The sequence below is a fragment of the Pelodiscus sinensis genome, chromosome 6 (assembly GCF_049634645.1).
Source record: "Pelodiscus sinensis isolate JC-2024 chromosome 6, ASM4963464v1, whole genome shotgun sequence".
In the NCBI taxonomy this organism is placed as follows: domain Eukaryota; kingdom Metazoa; phylum Chordata; order Testudines; family Trionychidae; genus Pelodiscus; species Pelodiscus sinensis.
Window position 1 is genome coordinate 113,320,149 of NC_134716.1, and position 20,673 is coordinate 113,340,821.

The 20,673-nt window shown below is 42.4% G+C and overlaps 1 protein-coding gene across 4 annotated transcripts in view; it reads right to left on the reverse strand.

Moving 5' to 3' along the window:
* The window catches only part of DCC (DCC netrin 1 receptor), a 994,271-nt gene that overhangs the window by 207,354 nt on the left and 766,244 nt on the right, over positions 1 to 20,673 (reverse strand). For all 4 annotated transcript variants that reach the window (XM_075932654.1, XM_075932653.1, XM_075932652.1 and 1 more), the window contains exon 12: positions 16,983 to 17,032. In XM_075932654.1, the coding sequence (XP_075788769.1) occupies positions 16,983 to 17,032 (50 nt within the window). The remainder of the gene's footprint in view (positions 1 to 16,982; positions 17,033 to 20,673) is intronic.

The following is a 20,673-nucleotide window of genomic DNA, read 5'->3' on the forward strand; positions in this document are numbered from 1 at the left end:
TGCTCCAGTTTGCATTGGATGTGTTATATAATTAAACTACTTGGATTTTTAGTTGAATTGAACATCTTTGAGGATATGTATGCATGGGTGACAGTGAAGCACTAAATAGATTAGGAAAATACACTTAAAACCTAAAACTAAACTAAAGATTCTGTCCCATATACATAGCTAGAAACCTCCTTAATAAATTTAGGGCACAAAATTTGAAGCACAGTATAATAATGCCTTCTTGCTACTGAAACTTTTTGGGAGGGATAAGTGTAAAGAATATTTACCAAGAGAATGACCCACAAATGATCTTGGTCTCTGGGAGAGTGTATAATTAAAAGCGAGGAACAAAAGATATGTTGACTTACAGACTATCAGCAAATGTCTCCTTTTTAAAGGTTAAGCTCAGTTCTTCCCCATAAGTAATAGGTTTAAAGGTTAAAGAGCTCCTGCATTGCAGTGCTCTCCATAAGTAATATATTTAAAGGTTAAACACATAACCTAGAGGTCTCCTCTCTGTCTAAGTAGTGCTGACAATCATTGTTTTCACCTTTTGTTGTTTTAAAATGTTCACTTGACTCTTTTACAATACGTTTTGTGTATGCCTCTGGATCTTATTAATGTTTATACCTGTCATCATAGGTCAAAAATCTGCAGAATGTTTGCAAAAGCCATTCCCCATTTAATTTTTTCACCCTGTGGTGGTTATTCATTTGGCAAGACTGGAGAAAACATGTTACCTCAGTTTAAAAAATGTAGTTCACCTTTAGAATGTGTTTCTATTAATAACATCACTTTGCATTGATGTCACTCTTCCATGCTTTACAGTGTTTTGGAAACATTAGTTTCCTAAATGATTCTGACATAGAGCAGATCAAGGACCATACTCAGCTACAGCCTAATCATTTACCCTCACATTTCTACCTCTTTCAACAGAAAAACTTCATATTGTAGAAACACAGAACAATATTTTCAATCAGGGCATAGAGGGGCTAAAACATAGCACTTAAAATGGTGACTTGATTTTCAACAGTAATGAGCTCCCATGAGCTTCCACTGCCTTAGACAAGCCCCTCTTCCTGGAAGCAGAGCTTATGTAGGCAAATGTACACCAGTTACAAAATTAGTTATACTGGAAAAAGCACATTTTCCACCAAGCACTATTGTATTTACAGTACACTGGCATGTAACAGTGTTAGGGGTGTGATTTTATTTTTACCTCTGCTTAACCATCTGCAAAATGGGGATTAGTGCCGCTTAGGGTAGCTTACAAAGGTGTTGCAATTGAATTCTGATTAATTTGTTCCTGAGCCTAAGCACCCTCCAATCCCTCAGAAGTCAACATATGTGCAGGGCAGTCAGCGTCTGGCAACATGAGGCCTTAATAATGGTCAGCACTTTGTTATCCTCAGATGAAATAACTGCAGTGTAAGTGTAAGGAATTATCATAATTGCTTAATACCCTACTGCAGGGAGCCCAAACTTTTTGAATCATGCCCTCCCCTTACCCAGTCCATGTCCACCCCTGGGAGCCAGGGTAGGTGGTGAGGAAGTGAGTAGGAGAGGACAGGGCAGAGGAGTCATTCTTTTGGGGTGGAAGGTCAGAAGGACAGGATGAGCTGCATGCTGGGATGGGAGGGATAACGGGGCAAGCCAGGAAAGGAGGAGCAATGCGGGGGGCAGGATGGGGGAGGTGCTAGTACTGTCCCTGAGCACTCCTTAGGGCTCCAGCAACTGCTGCTGCTCTTCTGCCACCCAGTGGGTAACTGGTCTTTTGGCATGCGGACAGTTGGCACTGATGCTGCCAGGCAACCAGTGGCAGAGCAGGGTTCTGTGGTGCTCCCAGCTCACTGCTCTAGGGGCTGGCCTGGGTTCCTCTGCATCCCTCTGCGGGGGAAGCGTGCCCCACAGTTTGGGTACCAGTAAGGTGTTCAGATACAACAGTGATGAGCTCAGTGTAAGAACAAGTGTATAATATAAAGGACTAGAACAGGGGTAGCCAACCGGTTTAACAAAGAGAGGGGAAACAGCGGTGGAAAAAATGTGAAGAGCCGCACCAGTATTGTCAAGCAAAAAACAAAACAAAACAAAACAAAACAAGGCTGCCCTTTTTAAGGAGGAAGCAAGTTTAGGCTTTTTGGCCATATCAGGCTCCTGGCAACAGCTGCTATCTTGGGCGCCATTTTGAATTGCCGACCCGGTGAGCTCAGAGAAGCTGGGGTGCGGGGGGCGAGGGAGGAGGAGGCCATTAGGGGAAGGGGGGCGCAGGAGCGGCTTCACGATCTGCACTCTTTGGGGGAAGAGCTGCATGCAGCTCAGCTACAGCTACACTAGAACCTGCCTCAGTTCCTGGGTTTGGCTGGCCTTGTAGGCTGCTAGTGGTGGAGATGCACTGTGCACATGCTACTTCTGGTCCAACACCAGGTGGTAGAATGCATACAGGTGGCCAGAGGGAGGAATAAATATTATATGTGCAGATAGAGGGCAAGGCCAGGATTCCTCTCACCCAAATCATGGTAACCAGGATAAGCAATTTCTTGGTGCTTTAATGAAAAGGACAAATTCATTGTAAGACTGTTTGAGGATAATTTACATGCTATTTTAATGCATATTTCATAGGAAAATAATTTTAAACCGTTCACTTAAATGTGTAGTGACAGAGACGTTGATCCCTTTACTCCACTCCAGTATGTAATTTCCCTTCAGTACAGAGAAGGCGCAAGACCCAGATGCCAAGCAATGAAAGAATGTTTTTCCACTGGCAACATCTGGCTCCTCCGTGTCTCATGTCTGTCACATTGTATCCCATGGCATGGCTTGTGATGGCTGCGTCTGTCTAAGTAGCAGAAATTAATTCCAGGAGCAAAATCAGACTCAGAAAATGAGCCCAGGGGTGTTTTAGAGTTACTGCTTTTAGAAGGGCGACAGCCACAGTTGCATGGAAATGATACAGACAAAGGGAGGGCATTGCCTTGGAGGACAAATATTGCATGCAGGCCCACTGACAAAGTGTAGGAGGCTGGGAGCAATTTCCCAGGGGCCCAGGCAATTTAAAAGGGCCCAGAGACCCTGGCTGCTGCTGCAGTAGCTCTGCCTGCAGTCTGGGGGAAATATCTCTTGATTCAAAGATGCTGTTAATATGACTCATGCAGGTTCGGGGGTGGGGTTACTTGGCCCTGGAGTCTGCATGGTGCATATAAAAAGTGTCTTTGACTCAAGAGATGCTGCTGCAGCTTTCCTCCAGAACAGGGAGATTCAGGAAGGAAGGGGAGGCATGGTGTCACTGCTCTGTGGCTCATCCCAGCAGGTGGAGGATAGGAATGGGCTAGGCCCTGGTTTCCTCTGCTACATGGGGGAGGACTTGTGGCCCTGGCCAAGGGAGGGGGAACAGTAGGCCCATTGATTTCTGGGTCCGTTATGACCAATGGGTTCTGTTTCCAGGACTCTCACTTATTTTGCAATGGGCAAGTCCTCTAACCTCTTTGTAAAATGGGGATAACAACACCACTCACTCTTTGGTCAGCATTGTGAGGCTTATATTAATATTTGTTATTATTTATATAAAACAACATAGGTGGCTTTACAAAGGAGCAACCCACACGAGAAAATAGTATTGACTGGTGACTAGAAGCTGAAGAACTGAATTCTAAATTAGACAAAGGAGTGGAAAGGGAAAGAAAAGCGACATAAACATGTGATTTTTTTAAAACAAAAAGTTTGGTTCCCTTCCTGATATTTCTGAACCATCAGCATTGTAGGCTTCTGTTTGTTTTATAGTGTCCATCTCTCTAAGGATTCTTTTTCAATAATAAAAAAAAATTACCTTGCTTGAAAATTATTAAGAATCAAATGAGCAGACATGATGTGGATCACAATTTGCCCTTGCCTAAGTTGATCAAAGTCAAGCTCAACATTGTGCCAAACAACCCTCAAGAAACCCTCATGCCCTCAGGGTTTAATTGTAATTAGCTGGCACATGGCTGACTGTGATTTACTCAGGTCTACCCTGACTACAATGTAATGGCCAATAACTAACTTTATTCTTGACAACTGTGTTCAAACACATGACAATTTTGCAGTGTTGACCAGTTCTCAGAGTGGTATAAGTGGGAGGCAAATCATGAAGCCAAAAATATATAGAGGATGGTGATTTGCTAAAGGCAAGTAAAGTAATTTAAAGTAATTTGCTAAAGGCAGTGGACCTGATTCTCTATTTTGCTCCCCTCCCCTATCTAGACCTTTGCAAACTAAAGATGAAGTAACTAAAAAAATGCTATCACCAGTGGATGTCGATATTTCAGAGCTGCAGCATTTCATTTTGACTTTGCCTAACGTGTAAATGACCGCACAATGCAAGTATCCAGGGAGAGTGAGACTCACTGAATGCTAAGTGTTATCATTATTATGTCTGTAAAGTAAAATGAATATCCAACTGAATATTACAAATAAAATATTCAAAAGCATATTCCATTATCATCACTTGTTTTTGCTAGCTGTGTTTAGCCATTGTCTCCTTCAGCAAGGCTACAAGAATCTTATGCTTATTTCAATTTAAATTGATGAGGATGATCATCATCACACTTCTCTGAACTTTTCATATACAGTTAAACAACTACTCTCTCTTCTCATTTTATTAACTGTGTGAATTTCATTCAGGGTGAGATTCTGCAAGCAGTACTTCACAAAGCACAAATGACCATTAGTAGTCTCAGGTGAAGTCACACTTGGCCTTGGTGATAAACCTTTGATGGATCTTTTTGGGTGTTACTGTTGTAAATACTGCAGCCTAAGCAGGGTTGGGTCTGATTCTGCTCAGTTACATCTGCATAAAACTGGCTTAAAATTGTCTTCAGTGGAGTTATTTCTGTTTTACATGAGAACACGAGAAGAATCAGGTCAGTTAGCTTTAATCTAATCTTTGATTAGGAGGAATTATTCTGATTCCCTTAACTATATTCAATGGAGCTGACTGCCACTGCAGGCCCCAGGGCAAGGTGGGGGCAGGGCTGGCTCTGTGCTCCAGGAAGAAGCAGGCCCAATGGCGGAAGGGGTAGGGTTCAGGGCAGGTAGCCCTTAGTGCCACCCAGACCATGGCATGCTTCCACACCTTAGGCCTTCAGAGTTCTGCAGAGCCATATGGAGCCTTACTTCACAAGAAGTCCCATTCACTTTCATGAAGTGACTCGTGGATGATAATTATCAATAGTAATATTGTAGATACTAGAAAACCTATTCATAAGCCATTACCCCCACTGTTCCTGGTGGTACAGAGAATAAAAAGATAGTCCTTATTCCAAAGAGTTTACAATCTAAGTAAAAAAATCAAGAGACATGGTGGTACAGACAGACTGAGGGGGGAATAAAAGTGAACAAGACAATACTGGTGAGGATATGCAAAGATTCTGTAGGCACAACAGCACATGAGAATTTTAAGGAAGGATTTGAAAGAGTGCAATGTCTCTGTGTTTGCTGTACAAATCCTTGATGCTCCTTTCATACAGTTCTTTTAAAGTATCATGCAGATAATGTAGACATTGAAATATATACAACTACTACCTACTTAAAGATTTTAAAATTGCCTATCTACTAACAGGCATTAAAGCTTCTGAGAATGACAGAAAAATTCAAAACCAACATTATATTTTAAAAGAGCACCATTATAACCAAAATCAAAATAAACAAACCAAAAACAGTGACAAATTTTCCCTCACATAGAGTTCTGTTGTGAGAAAAGTCCTTTCCAAGTTAAAAAAAAAAAGGAAAAATATCAACTCAATCGCTATCGCCTCTCAGCTAAAATAGCAGCAGCTCTGTCAAAGAAATTAAACTGGTATTTTGAAGTGTTTAGATCCAAGACAGGTCTCTTTCTCTCTCCAAAAGAAGAATTTCTTATAGTTTTTATCCAGAGCTAAAGAGTTAGGTACAGAATTGTATACATATCCTCTCCCACAAGAATAGCTAAATACAGTTTTATACCAAGTAATCTGCTTTTAAATTAACTTTCTTGGTACATGGCACATTTGTGTAGGTGGATCATCCTGCTAAAGTCACATTATGAATTCTACAGGTTTTGTTTTCTTTCCCATGATTTCCAATTTTATCAGTCAAATATGAAACAGCATAGAGTTGTAAATACCTTTATGGTCAAACACTGCTCTGGGATGCATGGTATCTCCTACTGACTAATGAAAAGAGCTTCTGTGCACAGCTTGAGGGTTGAATTTCACCCCATTTAGAAGTTGAACTGAATAGAAATACTTACAGAAATACTAATAATTCTCTTTTCTGTATTGCTGAGATACCACAGTAGACAAGTATTAGTAGGAAAAAAGAATATGGAATAGTCCATTATGAAGTGGAAGTTATGAAATAAAATGTCATAAGAAAAGACTTTTGACCATTTAAAAGAAATACAGGAAGTTTTGATTACTGTTCGTAATTGGTCATGAATTGTCACACACAGAGGGGAGATGATGACAGACTTGCTAGGCCCCTGGACAAGATGTGTGTGTGGGGTTGGGAGGGCAGTGTCATGCTCCCAGATTGGGTGGGGCCTTGACTGAAGAGGAAGAAATGGAAGCAGACAGCCGTCAGCGTCCCCCAAACCATGGTGCCACTCAGGGCTGGATTAAGGCATGGGCTAGCCAGGCATCTGCCCGGGGCGCCAACCCATGAGGGGTGCCTGATGGCAGCTGTAAGGGCCGTGTAGTGCCCCTCACAGCTGCCATCAGGTGCTGTTTGCCCGGCTCCCAGATCAAGGGCTGCAGCAGCTTCCAGCAGGCACACTGCAGCGGGGCGGGGACCACGTTAACCCCCGCAGTGCCGGCCAGCAGCGCCCTTCCCCCCGTGATTGTGGGGCCCTGCATAGCCAGGCTCGACCCGCTCCAGGCGGCCCCGGATTGCACGCCAGCAGCAGTAGCCGGGCTGGGCCAGGCACATACGTCCTGCCACTGCCAGCTGTGCGTGCCCTTTCTCACGTACCGGCACAGGAGTGGGGCCACACATGGAACCTCCCCCATGTGCTGGCATGGGGGTGGGACTACGCATGCACCCGTCCCCAACCTGGGGCGCAATTAAACTGTCTGCCCGGAGTGCCGGATTGGCTTGGTCCGGCAGTGGTGCCACTAGCCTTGGGAGTCACTTGCAGTGTGCAACACTGTGTTCCAGTGGTGATTTAAAGGACCTGGGATTCTGGGTACTGTCGATGCTATAGTAGCAGTGGCAAACAGCCATGGACCCTTTTGAATTACTAGTCTGCGGGGCAGTTGCATCGTTTAGTTTTCCTTGTCAGTGGGCCTGCACAAAGAGCTCATACAGTATCCAATAGGACACTCTATGATTCTTGTTACTCTGTCTTCCAGTAACCCTCAGCCACTTGCTTATTTCATCACCTTTAATATCTTGTATTTTAGATTGAAAGCTCCTTCTGGGTGGGGGCTGTTGTTTATTGTACAGAACCTAGCAAAATGGAGCCCTGATCTGACTGAGGCCTCTAGGCACAACCACAATATAAATATTAATAATACTCCAAAATGTTCTATGTAATTAAATTCTTATATCTCCCACCACTAGGAAAATATTATGAAACCAGGAATCTTATTAAACTCAGCATGAAGTTCAAACAGGTATGAAGACTTTTGAAGCAGGTTATTGTATTAGAAAAGATTGCATTATGAAACATAGTTGCCCGGTGCAATATTTAAATACAATTTGGAAACTGTGCGAGAATAAAGTTCAGCTACTTTTTTATATTTAATCAAGTTGTGAAGTGGAAGTGTTTAACTGAACTAATTCTCAGTGACTACTGTCAGGTTAGATGTAAAGAAAAAAATGATCAGGACAAAACCTGACAGAACATAAAAGTGTTATATTTTAGATCATTGCAAAACCCAAGAGAGAAGAGAAAAACATTACAAACCTCATTCAGACTTTCACAAGAGTGGTAAATAATGTAAAGTTCAATCTGAAATTGGCAGTTAAATTGTGTGTTGGCAAAAAAAATGCCAAAGGAATCATATTTCTTAGCTATAAACTAAGGCATTTTAAACACTGTCCATAAAGTCAGTTCTTCTGTTTGATTAACTTTGTTTCCATAGATTTAGTGAATTTACTTTTCCTTTTATTAAGATTGTTCTTCAAAAAACAACCTACATTTACCAATCTATTCCAACTTTTACAAATGGTGTTCATGTTTCTATATACAAGTCTACCAATGTATTTTTATTCTAATACATGGAGGTTCTTAACGATGGACAAACATGAAATGATTCAGAAATTCTCTTTGGGATGCAAAGGCACCCAGAAGTTGAGAGGCACACTCTTTGGATGGATTGCTCACGAATGGTGCTGTATTGATAGCTCTAGAAAGCAGTAATTCCCTGTCAACAGAAGAACACTTCAGGGACTTCATAGTAGATTCCCCACACTATCTTGACAACATGTCTCAACCTTGATACAGAGATAGAAGGGCAGCTCAGATTCCATATCCATCATTCAAATCCTTTGCTTTCTCTGTTTTCAGACTGTCAAAATGTGTGCACATTTTACCAACTATTTGGTTGTGTGATATTGAAACTTGTTCACTGTGGAAAGGACTGATATAAACTTGTTTTGCATGGACACAGAAGACCTGTAGGCCATGATTCAGCAAAGCATGTAATCACGTGCATAAATCCATCCCCATTTAACAGAGTATTTATGCATGTTCTTAACTTAAAATACATTCTAACATTCCATTGAAGCTTTATGATTAAATGTTTTGTGAATCAGAGCTACAATAGCAACTTCTGATTAGGACTGAAATAGAAAGCTTAGAGATAAAAGGCTTTTTCCTTTGGCAATGGAAACATCAATATCATTACTATATGAACAAACTTTAAAATGGACTTAGTTCATCCCTGTTGCTGTGAAGCATTATTTCATACAGCACGTTTTTTCCTATTTTTATTTTAAATGTCTTAACTTTGAATGATCAGTATATAAGGTCACTGAAGATTACCAGCTGCTCTGTGACATTTGTATCTTGAGAGTAAGTAAAAAATACACATAAAGGTTTGGAACAAGATATTCCTATACACCATTGCCCTTGGGTACTACATGAAGGAGGATTTAAAAAGTAGACTTGCATTTAAAAAAAATACTCATTTGCATTCAAGAAAACAAGAGATGGAAAATGGAGATTAGCTTGACTGAAATTTAAGTTCATAATTAACATGAGATTGTAGAAGTGTTTCCAAAGCAATAAGTTCATCCTTATTAATGAGCTTTTGATTTAATTTGTTGCTTAAGTGTCAGTGGTGTGAAAGGTAACGTCTGAAGGGCATGTTCTTTGAAACTGTCTGTAAGTACAGATTTTACATGTGGACACTTTCCCATTATATTTCATGGCTGCTGAAATTGATAAAGTTTGTATGTACATTTATGTAATGCTCTGAAGTGTCAACTGTATTGTTTAAATAGCCTTCATATTGCAATGAGTTACCAAAGAAAAGTTTATATTACTCCAATAAAAGAGGGGAAAAGAACCTCTCAAGCACACTGCATAATAAAGTAGTTCATTGCACTTTATATAATAAAATGCTAAACAAATGAACACCGAAAATATAAACTATCAAATGGAGAAGACAGTAGTAACCAACCTCAGCAAAGGATATGACTACACTGCAATTGGAGGTGTGAGTGCAGCACACCCAGATTTATTTGAACTCACTTTGAGCTAGCTGGCTTGAATAACAACAACATAAGTAAAGTCATAGCAACTGGGAGTAGCAGCAGCACAGGCTTTATAAACACACCAGGGTCCCTGGGTATGAACTCATTTGACCAACCAGTGCTGGAGCTTCATTTCTATTTTTAATTGAGATAGCTAGATCGAAGCTAGCTTAGGTATGTGTACACATGCTGCAGTTGCGCCTCTGAACAGAATATAGACACACCTTAAAAGCGTGTCTACACAGCAAGTGGCAAACTGGTGCACAGTAACTGGCCATGTTAAGCCCTTAATGGTCCTTTAGATTTAATTGACATTTGTGCCGTTGTGGAGGAAAAGATGAATATATTTGTTGCTATAAAAGTAGCAAGATAGCAATAGTCCTGCACAGCACATAGAAAGACTGCAAGCCATGTGTATTGAACATAATTTTCAGGTGAAAGATTATTCCCAAGGGCAAATTTGTCTCTTTGTCTTCAAAGTGATTGTTTCTTTTAGTGGTCATTTATTATTTGGAATTACCTTTCCTTTGTTCACCTCAGCTTCACTGAGAGTGCTGTTACCTGAATCCTGAATGAGAAAGACACTATTTGAGATATTTTACCGATACCTTCCCCTCCACTACCATTTTTTTTTCTGCATTGAAGTAACTAAGTTCCTCTGTTACAACTAATCTCAGTTGACAATCTTTGAACAAGACCTGGGTTTTATAAAATTGATCAATGATATTATTCAGTGCCTGTGGATCTGCTTTGTCTTAGTAAGCTAGCATGGATACTTACTGTGATTTCTATTTGGGCCTCTATAGTGATTTTTTATGTGGTGAGACGTGATTGGCATCAGCTGGTATTAATTGTTGTGTGAAGATCCATTAATTTCCTGGAGATTAAGTCTAAATCAGTCTAATATGTGCTATCATATCATGTCCATATTGAAAAGACAAAATCAAAGAACACCCATTAGGAGATGGTTGAAATTTTAAATTTCCATCCTGAATGAAATGCCATGATTTCAAAATGGATATCATCCCCAACCATTCAGTAAAGTTGAAATGTCAACCTTTTCATGGAACAAAATATTCCAAATATTCCAGTATTTCATTTCAACCTTATCCAAACATTTAGATTCAATGAAATGGAAAAGTTCCATTTCCACTTTATCATTTTGATGTCCGTGTTATATTGAAATGATATAAAAGTTGAAACAATAATATCCAAGGCAACCTTATCAAAACAAATAGTTTTGATTTTATTAAAAGGAAACATTTTGATAATTTTCTGAAAAAATAAACAAAAATCAATGTTCCCTTTCAATGTTTCAATTTTATTTGATCAGTATTTTTATGACAGGAAACTGTTTTGCTAGCAAATTTTTGACCAGTTCTGGGTCCTCATATAGGGTGGAATTTCATACCTGTATGAGAAAACTCATCTGTTCAGGAAATAGAGTTTTCCTCAAAGGCTGCTTCCAAACTATGAAATGAATTCCCACAGGAGCTAAGAACCATCACAAACTACCTCTGCTCAAAGTGCAATACACTTCTTTGACCTGCCTTTTCTAGTACAATCACAGAGCAGCAGTTAATACATATTTATTTATTAGAAGAAAACAATTGCCAAAACACTAGACTATACACACAATTTCTCTGTGGGGGGAAGGGAGGGATGAGAAAGAAATGAACCTCACATGATAGAAGTTAGTCCCATCACTTACTGCACTAGTGGAAAGTATTTGGATACTATAGTAACTACAGTAGTGAAAAATTATATAGACTAGAATGGTTAGTTACATTTACAATCAGATATTGGCATTGAACACTGTGAGGCTCAACTCCATAGTACCGCTCATGTCACCAGGGCACTACTCACCATGCCTCAGGGTCAGCAGCCACCTTTCATGATGTCCAGTTATAGAATCATAGAATATTAGGATTGGAAGAGACCTCAGGAGGTCATCTAGTCCAACTGCCAGCTCAAAGCAGGACCAACCCCAACTAAATCTTCCCAGCCAGGGGTTTTGTCATGCCTGGCCTTAAAAGCCTCTAACACAATGGTATATTGTAGAATATTAATATCTGCAAATAAAAGACAAGCCAGAAAACCAAAATAGGGACGTCCCCACTTCAAACAACCAATTCTCTAAGGGTCTGGTCATTCCAGCTACCAGAATGCTTGTACTTCCAGCAAGCTGTATCAGTCTCTTGGCAGTAACTAGGCTTCTCTCACAGAAGGAATAGCAGAGCTTTTCCCTCCTGCCTGGGCACCCCCCAATTCAACTTGCTTTTTTTATTTTAACTCCTGTCTCCATATGAGACATCTCTGCAGATGTAGAATCATAGAATCATAGGACTGGAAGGGACCTCGAGAGGTAATCGAGTCCAGCCCCCCACCCTCAAGGCAGGACCAAGCTCCGTCTACACCATCCCTGACAGATGTCTATCTAACCTGTTCTTAAATATCTCCAGAGAGGGAGATTCCACCACCTCCCTTGGCAATTTATTCCAATATTTGACCACCCTGACAGGAATTTTTTCCTAATGTCCAATCTAAACCTCCCCTGCTGCACCTCAAGCCCATTACTCCTTGTCCTGTCCTCAGAAACCAAGAGGAACAAATTTTCTCCTTCCTCCTTATTACACCCTTTTAGATATTTGAAAACCGCTATCATGTCCCCCCTTAATCTTCTTTTTTCCAAACTAAACAAGCCCAGTTCATGAAGCCTGGCTTCATAGGTCATGTTCTCTAGAACTTTAATCATTCTTGTCGCTCTTCTCTGTACCCTTTCCAATTTCTCCACATCTTTCTTGAAATGTGGCACCCAGAACTGGACACAGTACTCCAGCTGAGGCCCAACTAGCGCAGAGTAGAGCGGCAGAATGACTACACGAGTTTTGCTTACAACACACCTGTTGATACAACCTAGGATCATATTTGCTTTTTTTGCAACAGCATCACACTGTTGACTCATATTCAACTTGTGGTCCACTATGACCCCTAGATCCCTTTCCACCATGCTCCTTCCTAGACAGTCGCTTCCCATCTTGTATGTATGGAACTGATTGTTCCTTCCTAAGTGGAGCACTTTGCATTTCTCTTTATTAAACTTCATCCTGTTTACCTCTGACCATTTCTGTAACTTGCTAAGGTCATTTTGAATTATGTCCCTATCCTTCAGAGAAGTTGCAACCCCACCCAAGATACGGTTAATTGGGTCCACAAGTTTTAATTAACCTCTTCCTTACCAGTGTGAGTCTTATAAGCATCATCATACACAATGATTTTTAAAATCATTCTGATTTCTTTCAGAAACAATTTCTAGTGCATTTGTCCAAAAACCTTTAGACTTTCAGCAGTTTAGCTGTCCCTATCACAGAAACAATCATTCGGATAAACTCATGTGGCTAATGTTGATTGCATTTGACTGAATTGAAATATGTATTTTTTCAATCTGCTAATTTTCAAGAACCACTATTTTGTACACAGAAATATCTGTGCCCAGAAGTGCACATGGGAAAAGGAGTAATTGTGCACAAAGTCATTGCCACACCAGTGAAGTCAACATAAGTTTTTCCATTGACTTCAAGGAGAACAGAATTGAACTCAAAGAATGAATTTTTAATTTGAAAAATAGATACTTATGTATTCAGGTAGCCCTTATACATACACAGTTACACTGTGAAGTTCACATTTTCATCTGGCACCAATTGGCATAGCTTTAATGTCTTTCTCACTGACAGGAATCTAGCCCAAATTTTGGGGAACATATGTGGAAAATGCCGGTCATCTTTGCATCCACACATTCCAATAGCAAACCAAAAACAGATGTACATCCCAGAAAAAAAAGTGTATTGTATGTATTGAAAAACTAAGGGGAAAATAATAAATAGCTATTTACATTTCCAATAGCTTTAAAATGGGAGTCAACAATGTGTTTTTGTTGAGATAGAATGAACACAAAATAAGACAGGGAATCAAGAGTTTTGTTCAATTTCCCTTGGCAAGTCAACTATTGGTGCTTCAGTTTGCTTGTGTCTAAAATGATAATAATTACTCTACTTTGTTAAAAGAGTTGAGATTCACAGAGTAATAACAATAGCTGCACTTACAAAGTGTTAGCAATGAAGCACATCAGTTTTAAAAGCAGAAGACTTAGACAGATTCCCTACATTGCTCCAGATTTATTGGCATGTCTCTTTAGCTTCTCTGTGCCTCAGTTTACTCAAAGGTAAAATGTGAACAACATGTAAGTCACAGAATGTTTGTGTCACTTTTTTGTGCTATAGTGAGTACTCTTTATAAACTAGCCAATTAGCCCGTCATAAGACGGGATTTTCAGGTCTCTCCTCCACGTTGGTTTTCTCTCCTGAGCCTCTGGTCTCTTGCTCCATCTCTCTCTCTCCTCCTCCTACTGTCTCACTGTCTTCCCCCCCCCCCCTCAGCTCTCCTCCACCTCCTGCCCCTCTCTTTCTCTTCTCCTATCCTACCTGCCTCTCACTTGGGGGACCGCGGAGCCTGAACAGCCATTTGGGCTCTGCACTCCCCGTGCAGCCCGGGGAGCGTGGAGCCCAAACAGTTACTTGTGCCACTTGCTGCCCCACGGCTGCCTGGCTGACCAGAGCAGAAGTCAGCTGACCACCATGGCGGGAGGCAAAGGGAGGCAGGGCGGTGACATTCACGGCCAGGGAGCGGGACCTGGAGCCGCTGTCACACTGCACGTCACCGCCCTGCTCCCCTTCCCTTCCCACCGTGGTGCTCAGCTGATTTCTGCACTGCTCAGCCGAGCCACTGTGGGGGAGCAAGCGGAGCAAGCCGCCGTTTGGACCCCGCACTCCCCATGCAGCACGGGCTGCCCAGAGGGAACAGCCAGCATTTCAGACAACAAAGCTGCTCAGAGGGAACAGCCAGCATTTCAGACAACAAAGCTGCTCAGAGGGAACAGCCAGCATTTCAGCATTACAGACTCTCAGACACTGGGCTACTATATATATGACTAGCCAATTAGCCCATCATTAGACGGGATTTTCAGGTTTCTCTTCCACGTCAGTCTTCTCTCCTGAGCCTCCAGTCTCTCACTCCGTCTCTCTCTCTCTCTCTTCCTCCTACTGCCTCACCCTCTATCTCAGCTCTCCTCCACCTCCTGCCTCTCTCTCTGTCTCTCTTTCACTTCTCCTCCTCCTCCTGCTCTCACTCGGGGTACCACAGAGCCCAAATGGCCGTTTGGGCTACACACTCCCCGTGCTGCATGGGGGGTGCGGAGCCCAAATGGTTGCTTGCGCCGCTTGCTCCCACGCGGCAGCCTGGCTGAGCAGCGCAGAAGTCAGCCAAGTGCCACGGTGGGAGGTGAAGGGGGACGGGGTGGTGACGTTCACTCCCAGGGGCGGGGCCTGGAGCCACCATCACGCTGCATGTCACCGCCCCACCCCCTTTGCCTCCCAACATGGCACTCGGCTGACTTCTGTGCCGCCGCGGGGGAGCAAACGGCGCAAGCAGCCATTTGGGCCCTGCACTCCCCATGCAGCAATGGCTGCCCAGAGGGAACAGCCAGCATTTCAGGGAACAGCGCCCTCCAGAGGGAACAGCCGGCATTTCAGGGAACAGCGCCCTCCAGAGGGAACAGCCAGCATTTCAGGGAACAGCGCCCTCCAGAGGGAACAGCCAGCATTTCAGGGAACAGCGCCCTCCAGAGGGAACAGCCGGCATTTCAGGGAACAGCGCCCTCCAGAGGGAACAGCCGGCATTTCAGGGAACAGCGCCCTCCAGAGGGAACAGCCAGCATTTCAGGGAACAGCACCCTCCAGAGGGAACAGCCGGCATTTCAGGGAACAGCGCCCTCCAGAGGGAACAGCCGGCATTTCAGGGAACAGCGCCCTCCAGAGGGAACAGCCAGCATTTCAGGGAACAGCACCCTCCAGAGGGAACAGCCAGCATTTCGACGTTACAGACTCACAGACACTGGGCTACTATATATATGATAAATAAGGAGTTTCATTGAGACTATGTCTAGACTACATCTCTCTTTTGAAAGGGGGATGTAAATTAGAAATATTGAAATTGCAAATGAAGCTGGGGTTTGAATTTCCCATGCTTCATTTTGCATAATTGCATCATGGCATTTTTTCGAAAAACGCTATTTTGAAAGTGAAACTGCGGTCTAGACATGGCACTTTCAAAATGAAAAGCCTTTTTTGGAAGATCCTGTAAACCTCATTTTTTGAATGCAAGATCTTTCGAAAAGGGATTTTCTTTTTGAAAGAACTGTGTCTAGACCGCGGTTTCACTTTTGAAATAGCATTTTTCAAAAAAATGCCATGATGCAATTATGCAAATGAAGCACGGGAAATTCAAACCCTGGCTTCATTTGCAATTTCAATATGTCTAGTTACATTCCTCTTTCAAAAAAGGGATGTAGTTTAGACGTACCCTATACGAGGAGAAAGACTCAGGCCATGTCTCCACTTACTAGAGGATTAACACTCTGACAATTGATCTTTCAAGGTTTGATTTAATGGGTCTAATAAATACCCACCAAGTTGAATGCTCAGGGAGTTCCCATTGACTTCGGTAATCCTCACTGTTGCAAGAAGTAAGGGAAGTCAACAGGAGAATTTCTTCCATCAACCTTCCACTGTGGAGATGGCGCGAAGCTCAGCTTAAGATATTTATGTTAATTTTCATATGTGGAGTTGCATGCCTTAACCTGACCTTCCCCCCACAATGTAGACTTGGTCATAGTCAGGTTCTTCAGGGGGATAGTACTTTTCATGGTTTCTAGAGCAAACTGAACTGCTTGACTAGTAATTGGGAAACCCTTTTGTATGCAGGAGAATTAGCATTGTGTCATAAATTCTGGACTATAAAATCAAATATTACAAGAACAATGCATCATTAAAAGCATTTTAAGGGGAAATCTTTTTTTGTTTGTTAGAATCAACAACAAAATTGCAAAGTCTCATTCATCAGCAATTAATACCAATTCTCATTTGCTACACTGTTACTGTACAAAAGTTATTGTCTTAATTAAACCAGCTCAGGTGCATGTAACGCTTTGGCCTGTGGAAAGGAAAGAAAAATAATACCCATAAAAATGACTGTTACTAAAGAGAAATGGGAATTTGGAATGTTCCATTCATCTAATAAGGAAGGATAAAGAGATGAATAAACCAAAGCATTGTGTGGATTTTAGAACATTTTCACTTATGTAAAAACTACACATAAATATGGTGTGTAGATCCAGGATGCAATATATAAACACTGACAATGAGAAGATGAATATATGGCAGACTTACCCGTGAATTAACCACTTCCAAGGAGACATTCTGAGGCATCCCACTTGGTACTAAAAGGGGGGGGGGGAGAAATGGAAATATTGTAATTAGTAGGAGAATCATAAAAGGTGATGTCAAACCTCTTTTTGGAAAGATGTGAATATGGCTTTTCCATGCATTTAAATCTTATTATAAATGTGTAGTTAATACAAGTGGTACTTCAGAGGGCACCTAGAGTGACAATAATAAATGTATCTATTTTTGGTAGACCTATTAGTGAGTCCCTAACACAGTTAGTCAGTAGATTTCCTGCAGTGTTACCAAGTAGTTAATTTCAGTTACTTGTTTATTTCAGTTGATGTTTATGACAAAATCTTTCAGGTAAGTGCTCTGGAAAGTACAAGGCTATTAAAATACATGCATTTCAGAATTCAAGCTTCATTCTGATAAATCAGTATATGCTATCCTAATAGGTACTACTTCTGAAGATCTCCCAGAAAATTAAGATTTTGAAGCCTGTTTCTGATACTAGTAAAATATTCTTTAAAATATATCTTCTTGCTCAAAGTAATATATGTAACTGGGAAGACACTGTTTATGAATTTTACAATTAATTTTATTACATCCATACTAATAAACATACTTTAATTCTTCAGTGAGACGAATGCTTATTTCGCACCTCATCTTACAAGCTGCTGAAGACCCTCTTTCCAGCTTCTGATGCCCTCAACTACATCCAAACACAATCACCAGACACCAGAGAAGCACGTCTTTAATGTGAACAAATGACTGACAAGTTCCTAGCTAGTTAAAATTAGAATTTCCTTAAACTGTAAAATGTATTTATATTAAACACCCTGTGACAGGGCGCTTGCCCTGCACTGGCCCTTTAAGGGCAAAACCCAAGCCCAGAGAAGGGGCTGAGAGCAAAGCCTCAGCTGAGGCAGTTCTAGTGATGAGGGCCCAGCTGGGAGCTATATAAGAGAGAAGGGCAGGGCTGGCCTGAGCCATTCGTGCGCCCCACCCCCGCCCAGCCCAACAGCCCCGCATGGCACCCCCTGCAATGGGGCACTCTGGGTAGTAGCCTGGTCAGCCCGTAGCTTGGGTCAGCTCTGGAGAAGGGCCTACTGCTGCGGAGGAAGAGCAGTGAGGGCCTGGCTGCTAGGGAAGCAGGAGACTCCCTGGAGCTAGAGCAGTGCTGGGGAAACAAGGCATGGCTAGGGGAGCTCTAGCCAAGCAAGTTCCCAGGCTGCAGTGCCTAAGCAGGAGAATAGAGTACTCTGGGAAAGAGAGGACCCTGGGGTGTGACCAGAGCAAACAACAACATCCCCCGGAAGGGGGGCTCAGACGCTGGTGTGGGCATTGCCGGAGGGCAGTGTCTGGAAGAAGATGCTGGGGAGAAACAGGGGGCAGGAGAAACAGGGGGGAGCACCATCTAGAAAAAGGCATCCAGCAAGGCCAGAAGAGCTAATTCCCAGTACAGCCGGCTAGTGTTGCCATGGCGGTGAGTCGCCTTTTCACACACCCCCAAAGTGTTTTTGTGCACCTAGGACTCATTTCTGCCATTCTCACCCACGTTGAGTGATGTCATTAATACCAATAGAGTAGTATTGGGGCTTCTACATAAGGTTGGCAGAATAGGTCCATATTCATTATTTGCTTATAGGACTGACAACTGTCTCCACGATGCCCAGATATCTCAGCAGATTTATGTTACAGATCTCGCAGTAGGAGGTTTTCATACATATTTTCACCTAGCACACAGTTAATGTTCAACCAATAGTTCAATACCAATAGATGGTATCTTCAATCATGAATTTTTGGTTTGAGGCGCCTTTGCACTTTTTGTCAACTGCAATAACACACACGCTACCGGATCTAGCCCATGGACACAGAATGCTGGGTGCCTCAGGCAGACTCCCTGCTTGGTGCTCAGAAAAGGGGCTGCCAGGCCATTTGTATTTCTCAGCTGTGAGCCGGGCTTAAGGGCAAGAGGCTTCAGGCATGACCAGAAACCTGCCAATGGGAGCTGCCTCTCTGAAGAACAGGCAGCGGGCAAAGCACTACGTCCCCCTTCCCTCAGGCTCTTATTCAAAGATGCACATGACACCTGCAGCCTATTTGGGAGCAGGGCAGGCAGAGAGGCTACCTGAGAAACATATTGGGCTGTTGGCCAGAAGTCACCTAGGTAAGTCTCCCGGCCAAAGCCTGCCTTTAGCTCCCCAGTCCCTCCCTCCTCCCAACCATCTACCCTAACACTCCTACCTCCCTACCCCACATAAGCCAAACCCTCTGCCCCCCTTCTCAGCCTATATCCCTCCTAGATCCAGCATCCCAATTCCCTGCCCCAGATCACAATCCCCTCCTTCCTGAGGTCATAATCCAAACCCCTGCACACCAATCCTGTGCTCTAGGTTGCAACTGCCTCCTTCACTCAAACTCCCTCCCAGCCTCTCCTGTATCCCAATCTCTTGCCTCAAGCTCCCTTCTGCACCCAGCCTCCATCACAGACCCCGCAACTCTTCCATTAATATCATGAAAGAGTGTGACCCTCGACCACTTTCCAAAATCTTAGTGTGCCCCCCCCCCCCCCATCAAATATTATTGCCCACCCATGGAGTAGATGATCATAACGAGTCTCTTCTGGACTTAAAAATATGCATCTGTGAAATAATGCAAATGGCACTAATACATATATTAAATACATTTGTACTTATATTGGAAGTACAGAATCATAATAACGAATATAAATCATAGTTCCATGGATTACCCAAAACAGCTTTGATCAGCTTTAAAGTTTGAAAATGAGAACTTTAAAAAAATTGTGAATACAAGAGCAAGACACTCTCACTCCAAAGTAGCTGATTGCTTGTGGGTAGGACACTCACCTGAAATGTTGGAGATGGAGGTTCAAGTCAGGCCCAGTAAATAATTAAATCTGGTTCCCTGACATCACAAATGAGTTCTATTGTCTACTCTAGAAGGGGTCTTTCACTAGAAACTCCATACTGAACCTGAGGAATGTTTATTCAAAACAGCTACACTTCTGCAAAAAGTTTCCATTTTGAGAAACTAAAAGAAATGGGGTGGACTTTTTGAAAAATTTCCGACTAGCTCTAAGTGCTATGAAAATATACACAGAAATTCATGTTTTCGATGAGTGGTGCAATGAAGTATTTGGCAATGATCTTTAAAACCTTTCCTCAATAAAGAGCACATCACTGGGGTCTGCTTTGGAAAGGATGACGGGCAATCAAATATTTGAACACAGCTTTGGGTTTCTAAAAGTGAAAACTGAGTCGTTAGATTTTTCCCCAGTGGTACTGAGGTTTGGGGACACGGTCTGCAGAAAGTGCTTCCAACTGAATGATGTTCTAGTTTGTTGATGTCTGTTTTGTGCTTTTTACATTAGGAGAAGCAGTATGTGTAATGCCAAGAGGCGGAGCCAAACCTGGAACCTCTGGTGTTTAGTGCATGAGTCTCTATAGCTTGAGCTAAAAGCCAGCTACCTCTCAGCTAAGGCTGTGGAGTACACTCATTCTTCCTCTCTGTAAGTGGTCTAAGTGCCACTATCGTACACGGGACAGTAAACCATGCCCATTAGGTGTGTGGGTTACATATGCATCAATGGATAGGGCACTATAATGGTAAACAGGAGACCTGGATTCTATTTTAGCTATGCCACTGACCTGCTTTGTGACCCTGATCAAGT